Raw genomic sequence first — 12,500 nt, 5'->3', positions numbered from 1 at the left:
CCCCTGGTGAGAAGAAAACAAACCGTTATTCAGCAGTAGTACACAGTAGTACACCAGTAGTACAGCAGCAGTACACGGTAGTACAGCAGTAGTATAACAGTAATACAGCAGTTATACACCAGCAGTACACAATAGTATAGCAGTAGTACAGCAGTAGTACAGCAGTAATACAACAGTAGTACACAGTAATACGGCAGTAATACACAGTAGTACGGCAGCAGTACACAGTGGTACTTGAGTAATACTCAGTACGTGGTGTGTACAGGAGCGCTACGTGGCCAGCCTGATGCCCCTGCAGAGGTCCATCTGCCCCTGGAAGTGTCCTCCACAGCTGAGGGCCTTTGTGCAGGAGGAGTTCATGAGGAGCCTGGAGAGGGCGGGGCCCCAGCTCACCTCCAGGCTCAAGGGCGACTGGATGGGGCTCTACAGGCCAGTACTTTACAACAAATACTACCAGTAATCAAGTGTCCAGTGTATTTGATCATGGTGAGGATCGCTGCGTTACTACACACAGTCATCATCACCATCATCACCATCAAAGTTCAAAGTGTTTTATTTGTCAAGGGTACAGTACAAGATAAGGTCATTCAGTACAATGACATTCTTGGGGCATGACAGGAAACAACTGCGTAGTGGCATAAAAAGATCAAATATATATATATATTTTTTTTTTCTTCAATAAAATAAGAGTCAAATATAAAACAAAAAAGTAAGAGTCGATGTTACAAATACGGGCAAGAGGTCCCAGTGTATGTACATCAAATTAAAATAAGAAAATAATCCTAAAACGGAAAATAAAAAGTACATTGTTGCAGTTCCAACAGAAATACATCAGTCTACTGCACAAGACATGGATATAAATATAAATATATAAATATAACGTGAAGCAGTGCCGCTGGACGTGTACATGTAGTTGTGGTCATGTACATTTAATTGACAGAGGTGACGACAGATGTTGCAGCTTGAGAAGCCTGATGGCCCGAGGGTAAAAAGTGTTGGTGAGGCTGGTCGTCCGTGCCCGGCTGCTCCTCGAACGTTTAGCAGACGGCAGCAGCCTGAACAGTCCGTAGCCTGGGTGGCTGTCGTCCTTTATGACTTTCCGTGCTTTCCTGAGGCGTCTTGTGCGGTAGATGCCTTGCACGGAGGGGAGGCGGCGGCAGATGATGTGCTCCGACGTCTTCACCGCCCTCTGGAGCGCCTGGCGATCGGCGGCGGAGCAGCTGCCGTACCAGGCGGTGATGCGGCCGGTAAGAATGCCCTCAATGGTGCATCGGTAGAAGCTGGTAAGAGTCCTGACAGACATGCCAAACTTCTTGAGTCTCCTCAGGAAGAACAGGCGCTTTTGGGCAGTTTTTATTGCTGCGTCCGATTGCCTGGACCAGGAGAGGTCATCACTGATGGACACACCGAGGAACTTTAGGCAGCAGACTCCTCCACTTCAGCTCTGTCGATGTGGATGGGGGCGTGCCCACGTCTGCTGTCGTTTCCTGTAGTCCACCATCATCTCTTTAGTCCTGCAGACATTGAGAGAGAGGTTGTCATGCTGGCACCATGTTGCCAAGACGCTGACCTCCTCTCTGTAGGAGGACTCATGGTTGTTGGAGATGAGACCCAGGATGGTGGTGTCGTCTGCAAACTTCAGGATGGTGTTGGTGCTGTGTGTGGCCACACAGTCATGTGTTAACAGGGCGTACAGGAGGGGACTGAGTACGCAGCCCTGCAGGGCTCCAGTGCTCAGGGTCAGTGCAGAGGAAGAGAGATTTCCCATTCTCGCCACCCGGGGTCTGCCCGTCAGGAAGTCCAGGATCCAGTTACAGAGGGAGGTGTTAAGAGCCAGGATCCTGAGCTTGGGAACAAGCTTAGCGGGCACAATTGTGTTGAATACTGAGCTTTAATCTACAAACAGCATCCTCATGTACAGTGGGGCAAAAAAGTATTTAGTCAGCCACCAATTGTGCAAGTTCTCCCACTTAAAAGGAAGAGGCCTGTTATTTTCATCATAGGTTCACTTCGACTATGAGAGACAGAATGGGGGGAAAGAATCCAGGAAATCACATTGTAGGATTTTTAATGAATTAATTGGTAAATTCCTCAGTAAAATAAGTATTTGGTCACCTACAAACAAGCAAGATTTCTGGCTTTCACAGACCTGTAACTTTTTCTTCAAGAGGCTCCTCTGTCCTCCACTCGTTACCTGTATTAATGGCACCTGTTTGAACTCGTTATCAGTATAAAAGACACCTGTCCACAACCTCAAACAGTCACACTCCAAACTCCACTATGGCCAAGACCAAAGAGCTGTCAAAGGACACCAGAAACAAAATTGTAGACCTGCACCAGGCTGGGAAGACTGAATCTGCAATAGGTAAGCAGCTTGTTGTGAAGAAATCAACTGTGGGAGCAATTATTAGAAAATGGAAGACATACAAGACCACTGATAATCTCCCTCGATCTGGGGCTCCAAGCAAGATCTCACCCCGTGGGGTCAAAATGATCACAAGAACGGTGAGCAAACATCCCAGAACCACACGGGGGGACCTAGTGAATGACCTGCAGAGAGCTGGGACCAAAGTAACAAAGGCTACCATCAATAACACACTACGCCGCCAGGGACTCAAATCCTGCAGTGCCAGACGTGTCCCCCTGCTTAAGCCAGTACATGTCCAGGCCCGTCTGAAGTTTGCTAGAGAGCATTTGGATGATGCAGAAGAGGATTGGGAGAATGTCATATGGTCAGATGAAACCAAAATATAACTTTTTGCTAAAAACTCAACTTGTCGTGTTTGGAGGAGAAAGAAAGCTGAGTTGCATCCAAAGAACACCATACCTACTGTGAAGCATGGGGGTGGAAACATCATGCTTTGGGGCTGTTTTTCTGCAAAGGGACCAGGACGACTGATCCGTGTAAAGGAAAGAATGAATGGGGCCATGTATCGTGAGATTTTGAGTGAAAACCTCCTTCCATCAGCAAGGGCATTGAAGATGAAACGTGGCCGGGTCTTTCAGCGTGACAATGATCCCAAACACACCGCCCGGGCAACGAAGGAGTGGCTTCGTAAAACAAGCATTTCAAGGTCCTGGAGTGGCCTAGCCAGTCTCCAGATCTCAACCCCATAGAAAATCTTTGGAGGGAGTTGAAAGTCCGTGTTGCCCAGCGACAGCCCCAAAACATCACTGCTCTAGAGGAGATCTGCATGGAGGAATGGGCCAAAATACCAGCAACAGTGTGTGAAAACCTTGTGAAGACTTACAGGAAACGTTTGACCTCTGTCATTGCAAACAAAGGGTATATAAAAAATTATTGAGATGAACTTTTGTTATTGACCAAATACTTATTTTCCACCATAATTTGCAAATAAATTCTTTAAAAATCAGACAATGTGATTTTCTGTATTTTTTTTCCTCATTTTGTCTCTCATAGTTGAGGTGACCCTATGATGAAAATAACAGAGGGTGGTGTGCACTGCCTGGGCGATGGCGTCGTCCGTAGATCTGATCGGGCGATATGCAAATTGAAGGGGGTCCAGGGTGTCAGGAAGGGAGGAGCAGATGCGGGTACTGAAGAGTCGCTCGAAGCACTTGATGATGGTAGAGGTCAGTGCTACGGGGCCATAGTCATTCAGGCAGGTGATGGGTTGTTTCTTCGGTACCGGGACAATGGTTCGCCAGCTGGTCGGCGCACGCTATGACGACATGGCCCGGAACGCCATCAGGCCCTGGAGACTTGCGAGGGTTTACTCTTTTAAGAGCTCTCCTCACATCAGCCGCAGACAGGAACAGGGTGCGGTCATCCTGGTCCTCCGCTAGCCTCGCAGCCGGGATGGTGTTGCTCGCCTCAAACCGTGCGTAGAAGGTGTTGAGCTCGTCAGGAAGAGAGGCGGCTGGCTGGGCATCACTCCTGTTTCTCCCTTTGTAGTCCGTGATGGTGCGCAGTCCACACCACATGCGTCTGGGGTCGGAACTGTGGACGTCCGACTCCAGCTTGTCATATCTGGACTTCAAGGCCTCCGGGTCCCCAGAGCTAAAGGCGGAGGACAGTGCTCTGAGCTTAGCACGGACATCACCATGAACCCAGGGCTTCTGGTTGGGGAAAGTGCCAAATATAAACAAATAGCTGAAAAATCCAAAACAGAAGTAGTTAAAAAACAGAAATATATATATAAAAAATATAAACAAATGTGCTAATACGCACAGGATCAGTATTTGGCGTGGGCGTCTGGAGTATAAAGAGGTTTCAGTTGAGTCAAAGTTATTCCTGTGTATTTATCCCAGTTTGTGGTTGTATTTGCTGCACTTGGTTGTTGTTCCTCTGGCGTCTCCGCTCGTTGCTGCTTTCAAGGCGTTGTCATAGCAGCAGAAGAGACTGGTGCTTGAAGTACTTCCAGGAAGTACAGCAGGTGGAGCTGTGTGATGACCCTAGAAAGCTCAAGGTGCTTGAAACCTGTTGAAGAAACAAAGCTTGTTTGGACGTGGGCTTGATGGACAGATGATCAATATGTTCTAAAACAAAGGCTTTGGTGACATCATGTGTACAGTGTTGATCGTCAGAGCCGTGGTGATGATGTCACTGCTCAGCTTCCTGGTGTAGACCTAGCTCTGCTGTCACATGGTGTCAGCATGGCGTCATGACATCAGAGGATCTAGAGGAACAGTGCTGGGCCCAAGATCCAGCCCTGTCCAACTTCACAACACAGCTCCAGCCAAGCAGTACTGCAGTACTGAGTGGTGTACTGCAGTACTTACAGGCTGTTCTTTCTCTTTCAGGCAGTTCCTGAAATCTCCAAACTTTGACGGCTGGTTCCGGAACAGGAGGAGAGAGATGAACAACAAGCTGGAGGCGCTGCACCTGGAGGCTCTGTGTGAGGAGGTGAGGAGAGGGAGGAGGAGGAGGAGGAGGAGGAGGAGGAGGAGGAGGAGGAGGAGGAGGAGGAGGTGGTGAGGTACAGTTTGAAAAGCCAATATAGAAGAATACACGTGTGTGTGTGTGTGTGTGTGTGTGTGTGTGTGTGTGTGTGTGTGTAGGACCTCCAGCAGAGGATCCAGAAACACACTGAGGTGGAAACAGTTGATCTGGTTCTGAAGCTGAAGGACAAACTGGTGAGTGGGAGTCATTACTTATGGACTATAGATTAAATGGATTTAAGACTTGATGCAGGAGGCAGGTATTGATGGAGTATTGATGGAGTATTGATGGAGTATTGATGGGGTATTGATGGCTCTTCCAGAGCCAGGCCCAGAAGGAGCAGCTCCCCCTGCGTCCAGGCACCGTGGCCAAGCTGCAGGTTCACATCCAGTCCATCATCCAGACCCTCCCTGAGGACCTGCAGGGCATCCTGCACAAGCCCCCCTGCCCTGACACCTGAGCCACCACCCTGCAGGACCCCACCCCGGACCACCCGCTGGGGGGTCTGGGACCCTACCCTACCCCACCCCGGACCACCCGCTGGGGGGTCTGGGACCCGGACCAACAGGAGGTTTGTCCTTCAGCAAACTGAGTTTTCTAAAACAAAACAAACTGTGGTTTTTAAAGAAGTGCACTTCTACACACACACACACACACACACACACACACTGCAGTGCTTTATTGATCACCAGCGGATGCAGTGGCCGTGCAGCCAATCAGAGCTCAGTGTGGAGATCATGTGACCTCATCACAGCAGCAATAACAGGAAGAAAAGATGGAGGCTCTAGCATTGAACAAGTGGCGTCCCAGCGCAATACTTGGTGTGTACTACATCTGGATCTAGTACAATGTGGGAAGTACTATGTACCTAGTAGCTAGTACTTAAACAAAGTACTATGTCCCTAGTTTTTGTGTGGTATCATGTGACGTTCACGTTGAACATGAAACTTGCAGGAGGTTTTATTTGATCTTTTACTTTTTGGGGCAGAGATTCTTTAAGATTCAACATAGAAGCGCTTTCTCTGTTCGACACCGTTTCAGCTTCAGGTGCTTTTCTCAAATGTTGGATCCGGGTTTTGGTGTTTTAAAAATTCACAAATCCATCTTTTTTTAGAACAGGAAATGAGACATTTACACAAAATAACACTGAATCTTTATTTTAAATGGGAATCTTCTGTTACAGATTCTGCTAGCGCGCTAACGTTAGCATCCTGACCAAGTACCAAGTACACACTGAGGAAGTACAACAACACCGTGTGCCAGCTTCAAACAGCCAAGCCCATATTTAAATGAGCCTAACGAGGGGGTGCGGCCACGACAACAGCTGAGCTTTCTCACCAATAATCACATTCATTCAGAAAGTTGTAACTTAATGTTTCAAATGTTTTTTTATTTTTATTTTTGAAGCTTTTTGGGTGAATTGTAAAAACAAAGTGATTCAACGTTTGAAGAAAACGGCAACCAACGGTGACTTTTCTAAAACCGTGTATAAAAAAAAACTATTTTTTTAATGGACGCTCACGTGACATTAATAAAGATTTAATCCTGTAAATAATACGCTGTACAATGGCAACATGCAAAAAGTATTTTACTACGTTTTGAAGTTTATTTTTCTGGTGGTTAAAGTCCCAGCGGTGCTGAAACGACGCTTCTCCAAGGAGCTCAACGTTCAAAATGAGGTTTCATTTGAAGAGCGAAGTCAAAGCACAGATTCCTTTCACCGTATTTAGGAAAAACCACTGGAACAGGGACGGTGGTGATGTCATCACAAGGGGGCGGGACCTTGTCTCCTTGTGATGACGTTTGTTTGCGTCTCGTGTCATTAAACCTGTTTGCTTTATTTGCTCTGCTTTATTTCTCATGTTTGAAATGTTGTGTTTGGTGTTTCATGGAGTTGACGTTGTGGAACATGAACCTGGTGAAGGGATGAACTCGCCTTCATCACATGAAAATATTTTGTGGGGGGAAAAAAAAGAAATAAAAACTATAATACTATAAAAAAAATTCTTGTGTCCGTCTCCCTGCAATTTCTCCAAGGACCCCCAGGGGGCTGAGGACCCCAGTTTGGGAACCCCTGCTCCAGGTGGCGGTTCCGTTCTCCTGCAGGGCCCACGCTCTCTAAGTAAGGTCTTCAAAGTATTGAGTTTCGTTGAACAAGGTCTTGAAGCGAGCCTTGGCAACGGTGCGTGTCTCCCGGGTTACTGGAGGTGAAAGGGCAGAGGTCGCTCTGAAGGTTGAGTGGCCCCACCCACAACCTTCTGACCCAACCACCGAACCGGTGACGTCTGGGAGGCCGGCCCCTGGGGGACCAGGCACCATAGTGTTAGGAGAGGTCCCACAGAGGTCACCCAGGCTGTGAATGCCCTCTGGAATGAGCTGTGTGGCTGTTCTGCGTCTTCAAACAGGCGCTTTCTCCAGGGAAAGGAATCAAACGCCGAGTGAGGTTTGGTGGTGACGTCACCGCACCACCGCTGTACTGCTGTTACAGCCTCACCTTACAGTTTTACTTCTGGGGATGTATCTATGATATCTGTGAGGTAAGTACTGGAGGTAAGTTTATTCGGGAGGATTTAAATGTATATTTAATACAGCAAACTATTTATACTATTACATCAAGATAGAAGCAGAATCAGCGTTGTGGCTCCGCCGCCTGCGTGAGCACCTTGTGTGCATTACGCACATTTCTGTATTTTTAGAGCTTATTGTGCGTAATCACCGGGTGTCATGACATTTCACTGCATATATGTATGAACGTATGTAATTGTTTGTGACAAATAACCTCTTGAACTTGAAATCATAGTGATATCATTGATATTTATGTCTTTATATTCTATTTCTATTCATTTATGTTGTTTGTTTACGATTTATTATTCATTTAGGGTTCAAAAATCATTCAAGTTGTGTTGATTGGTTCCGATTATGGATAATCCAAAATCGGGTGGAAACATCCCGTAGTGTTTCTATGGAGGAACAGGGCGTCGCTGGCCGGGGGTTGGGTGCAGAGACCCCCCATCCCTGCAGCGCTCCACAGGGGGGAGGGAAAAAGCTCCTTTGATGAAGCCGCCCAACGAGCAGCTTTCCTGACGCTGGGACTCAGGAACGTTGACAGCTTCTTCTTTTGGGGATTCACACAAACATCTCCTTGACACCGGAGACCTGAGCAGCAAATCTCATTTGGTGATTTGGATTTCATTTTGGTTTGGACTCCACCTGCATCTAGGGTGTGGCCTGGTTCCTCGGTGTCCCTGTGAGGAGGTGCAGTCAGATTTGATGGTTTTATGATGGCCTGTATTCCTGGCTGCTTCTTGGTTTTATGGACGTTCATGTTGATCTGTGACGATGCATTTACAAACTTTTAATCATATATTTTGAAAACACATTCAATGACGTATTTTCACACCACCATACATATAAATATGTGAAATCATACTTTTGTGTCACTTTCCTTCAAATCCAATCAGTGCATTCATTTAGTCAAATAAAGTCATTTTGGAGGCAACCTGGTGGAATCTGGTTTTAAACTTCACTTTGCTCCTTTAACATGTACGGAAACGTTCACTCCAATAGATCTTGATTCATTTACCTTCTTGGTTTAAACTCTCGTTCCAAATTTTGAAATGGAATTTCTGATATTGACAGGTCTGACATGACAAAGTAACAAAAACATGGAGGCAATGAACTCAGGGGAATTTGTGATAGTGTATGAACACAATGAAGTCAACACACACACTGATCAGCCACAACATTAAATCACCAACACTGATAGTGTAGCTCCACCTCGTGTCTCCAAACAGCTGAGGTGGAGGCATGGACTCCATAAGACTCTGAAGGTGTTCTGTGGCACCAAGACGTTAGCAGCAGATCCTTTAAGTCCTGGAAGTTGGAGGTGGAGCCCTCATGGATCAGGCTTGTTGTTCCAGCACATCCAACAGATGCTCCATGGGATCAGACCCTAACCCCAACCATCCACATGATGTAGAAGAAAAGGTGATTCATCAGACCTCCACCTTCTTCCATTGCTCCATGGTCCAGGTGTGATGCTCACGTGTCCATTGTAGGTGCTTTCAGGGGTGGACAGGGGTCAGCATGGACACTGTGAGCTCCCATACGCAGCAAGCTGCCATGCACTGTGTGTTCTACACCTTTCTATCACAGCAACATTCACTGTTTCAACACTTTGTGCTGCAGTCGTTCTACTGTGGCATCGAACCAGATGGACTAGACCTGGCTCCCCACGTGCATCAATGAGCCTTGGGCCCCGTGACCCTGTCGCCGGTTCAGCGCTCGTCCTTCCTTGGACACTTGGTAGTATCCACTGCAGAGCGGGAACAGCCACAAGACCTGTGCTTGTGGAGATGCTCTGACCCAGTCGTCCAGCATCACAATGTGCTCCTTGTCAAAGTGGCTCAGATCCTTACGCTGCTTCAACACATCAACAACTCACCCTTCACCTGATGCCTCATAATATATAACACATATATCTATCTATCTATCTATCTCACACACACATCTATCTCACACACACACACACACACATATCTCCCACTCCTTGACAGGTGTCATTGGAACCAGATGATCAATGTTATTCACTTCACCTGTCACTGCTTTAATGTTGTGGCTGATGTGTGAATTATTTTTTTTATACAATATTTTCTTCATTACATGAACACAACATATTTTAAGGGGACACAGCTTAGAATGAATGGAATGTGCAGATATAATCATGTGTTTAAATATGTCAATATTGTTGCTCTGTAGATGTGAAGGAAACATCTCCATCTGCTTCAGGAAACACACCCTGGCAGGCAGACAGACAGGCAGACAGACAGGGTCCACCAGAACTTCCCTGAGTTTCCCTCCAGCTAAGTATGAACCAAAGCAGAGGATTTGAACAAACAGAGCAGACACGGCGGTGGAAATCAAAGAGTTTTATTCTTCCTCATCGCTGGCTGCCTGACCTCTAGGACCGGGGTCGCTCCTTCTTTCCTTTGTAGAGCGCCAGCAGGGACACGTTGGCCACCTTCACCACCTTGAAGCGAACACCGGGGATGTCTCCCACGGCGTGACCTTTACGACCGAACCCGGCCACCAGGACCTCATCGTTCTCCTGGAGGGAGGGAATCGAACCATCAGACATGACACCAAAGTCCTGTTTTCATATTCATCACACCGTGTCCTGGAATCAAACCAAGCCTAACGTTTGACGACTGCTTGCTAACATCCATGCTTGCAGGTAGAGCTGTGTGGGGTCATATCATTAGTGGCGTGCACATTTTATCAGTTGCAGTTCCACGGCTCAGACACTCATCCTAAGTTGTGCACCAACATGGGGTGAGGGCTTTTTTCTACCCTTTATAAAATTATAACCTAAAATAAAACCCTTGTCTGGACACGGCAGCAAAGAACGTTCCGGTGTTGTGCCAACTCGGCTGTTAGTTTCCACCCTAGATCTGAGCTTCCCCCTCCAGCTGCATGCAGTTCTCGGCAGGTAGGCACAGCTCATCACAACACCGGTACCTCGACTTACGACTGTAATTGGTTCTATAAGAACGGTCGTATGTTAAAACAGTCGTATGTCTAAGCGGCTTTTCCATATAAATGATGACATCATGAAGGATGTAAATAAACAAAATACCCAGAACAAACACAGTAAATATGAAAAATATATGGATAAGCCACCAACTACATGCACACACCATGTATCCCACTGACGGCTGACTGACGGCTGACTGACCGGCCGCCAACTGCAAATGTCCACGGTCGTATCTTGGAGCAGTCAGTCGCAAGTCGATACAAATTTTGGCGACTATGACTACTGGTATCTTGGATTAGCCGTAAGTCCAGGTACCACCATTCACATGTTGAAGGGGGTGTGTCACTCCCTGAGCCAGTGCTCCTTTTCCACCCAAAAGGAACTTTGATCTAAATGTTCTGTTATTCTTTTAGGCTGTCACCTCGTCAGGCTAGGTTATTTATTTATTTTTAAATGGGGGCATTAGTTTGGTCGTACTGTTCAGTAACTTGCTTAATAATCCTAAAAACCAACACGAAAAAAGAATCGTGAGATGTTTAATCATATCACCCACCCCAGAATGTAGGTCTATCCAGTGCTCTGACTGGTTGTAGGGCCTTCTAACAGCATCCAGAGTCATTTTAGGCTGATTCTGATAATACTTAATTTGAATTTCGGGGATCCTCAGCCTTCAGAGCCAAAATCAAACCTGATTTGACCACACTTAGAAACTTGGCATTTATTTGGGGACATCTTTGATTTTTAAATCTAAATTGGTTCCATTTTGGTAAGATCAAATCCACACAAAGACAGCCACATGCTGGATATTGCTATGTACATATTCCTGTGACCGCCCTTGTGTTCTCTGGCGACCCGCTGTGGGGTTCTGGCTCCCCAGGTTGGGGACCCTCCAGACCAGAGGAAATGCATTGTGGGAAAGGGGCGTTTACCTCGATGAAGTTGAGGCAGCCGTCATTGGGGACGAAGGCTGTGATCTTCTTCCCGTTCTTGATGAGCTGCACCCTGACGCACTTCCTGATGGCGGAGTTGGGCTGCTTGGCCTCCACGCCACTAGGGGCAGAAGTACTTTAATACCAGAGATGCCAAGTACCACCACAGGAAACACTAGAATCCATCACAGGTCAAAGCTATTAAATATCATTTTTCAGTCATCTAAAATCCCACAAATTACTTATTTTAAGTGACAAAAAAGTACAAGACAATCGAAGGCAGACCAGTTCGCTCTGCAGCGTTCAGTTTGTGTCATAAAGGAACAAATTAAGGTTTTTGGTGCATTCAAAACTTAAATCTTAAAATAGTTAAGTCAAGAAAGGTGCAAACAATAAAAAGCAAAGATCCAAAAATCCCCAATTCCAGCCCGAAGCTCCGCAGAGCCCCCCTGAACCTTTAAAATCCCGTTCCAGGCGCCGGGACACCTACACTTTCTCCAGGACGATGCCCTTAGCGTGGGACGCTCCTCCGAAGGGGTTGGCCTTGAGCGCCGTGCCCAGGTGAGCCTTCTTGTACTGCTTGTCGTGCCACTTCTGCTCGCGGCGATGGTTCCGCAGCTTCCTGGCTGTACGCAGACCGCGACACTTTCCTGAGGGGGACACACCGCAAATTTTACAGCCATGTTACGACCATTGACTGAATGTCAGTTGGCATTTTACAGTTAGTCTCGTTGGGTAACAAACCAACAGAAAATCTTGCAACCTAATTTTTCTCCCCGTTCCTACATTTTGTGTATTCTATCTATTTTTCTGATTCCATTCTATTGAATGGAAGTGATCCTCCAAATATGGTGACCGGAGTCCAAAGCAAGCGTTGACATTCCCTGTAACCTACAACTTTTACAATAGAAAAACAAAAATACCAATTTGTTTACGAAAAATAAAAGTAATGGACAAAAATATACAGTGTGCACTTTAGCAGGTACTTGCCTGCACGAGCACCTCGTGTCGATTACACACATTTTAGTATTTTTAGAGCTTATTGGGCGTTATCACCGGGTGTCATGACATTACACTGCATATATGTATGAGACAATCTCTTGAACTTGAACAATCAAATACACCAACGCTCCTG

The 12,500-nt window shown here is 46.6% G+C and overlaps 2 protein-coding genes across 3 annotated transcripts in view; one reads left to right on the top strand and one right to left on the bottom strand.

The window, feature by feature from the left end:
- The window catches only part of dennd6a (DENN/MADD domain containing 6A), a 13,657-nt gene extending 6,764 nt beyond the window's left edge, over positions 1-6,893 (top strand). Inside the window, exons 15-19 of one of the 2 annotated variants that reach the window (XM_080001362.1) lie at positions 1-6; positions 266-429; positions 4,765-4,867; positions 5,023-5,097; positions 5,226-6,893. The exon at positions 1-6 is cut by the window's left edge and continues 84 nt beyond it. In XM_080001362.1, coding sequence (XP_079857488.1) covers positions 1-6; positions 266-429; positions 4,765-4,867; positions 5,023-5,097; positions 5,226-5,363 — 486 coding nt within the window. In that variant the 3' untranslated portion in view covers positions 5,364-6,893. Of the gene's footprint in view, positions 7-265; positions 434-4,764; positions 4,868-5,022; positions 5,098-5,225 lie in introns of both variants that reach the window. The other variant, XM_080001361.1, reaches the window with a different exon arrangement.
- A 2,923-nt stretch (positions 6,894-9,816) lies between these two features.
- rps23 (ribosomal protein S23) overlaps positions 9,817-12,500 on the bottom strand; it is a 3,659-nt gene continuing 975 nt past the window's right edge. Inside the window, exons 2-4 of the mRNA XM_080000305.1 lie at positions 11,856-12,015; positions 11,366-11,486; positions 9,817-10,010 (exon numbers count right to left, since the gene is read on the bottom strand). Coding sequence (XP_079856431.1) covers positions 9,864-10,010; positions 11,366-11,486; positions 11,856-12,015 — 428 coding nt within the window. The 3' untranslated portion in view covers positions 9,817-9,863. The remainder of the gene's footprint in view (positions 10,011-11,365; positions 11,487-11,855; positions 12,016-12,500) is intronic.

This window comes from Zeus faber (genome assembly GCF_960531495.2).
Source record: "Zeus faber genome assembly, chromosome: 5".
Classification (NCBI taxonomy): domain Eukaryota; kingdom Metazoa; phylum Chordata; class Actinopteri; order Zeiformes; family Zeidae; genus Zeus; species Zeus faber.
Note: the sequence above shows the minus strand (reverse complement) of the source record. Positions and strands in the feature narration are given on the sequence as shown.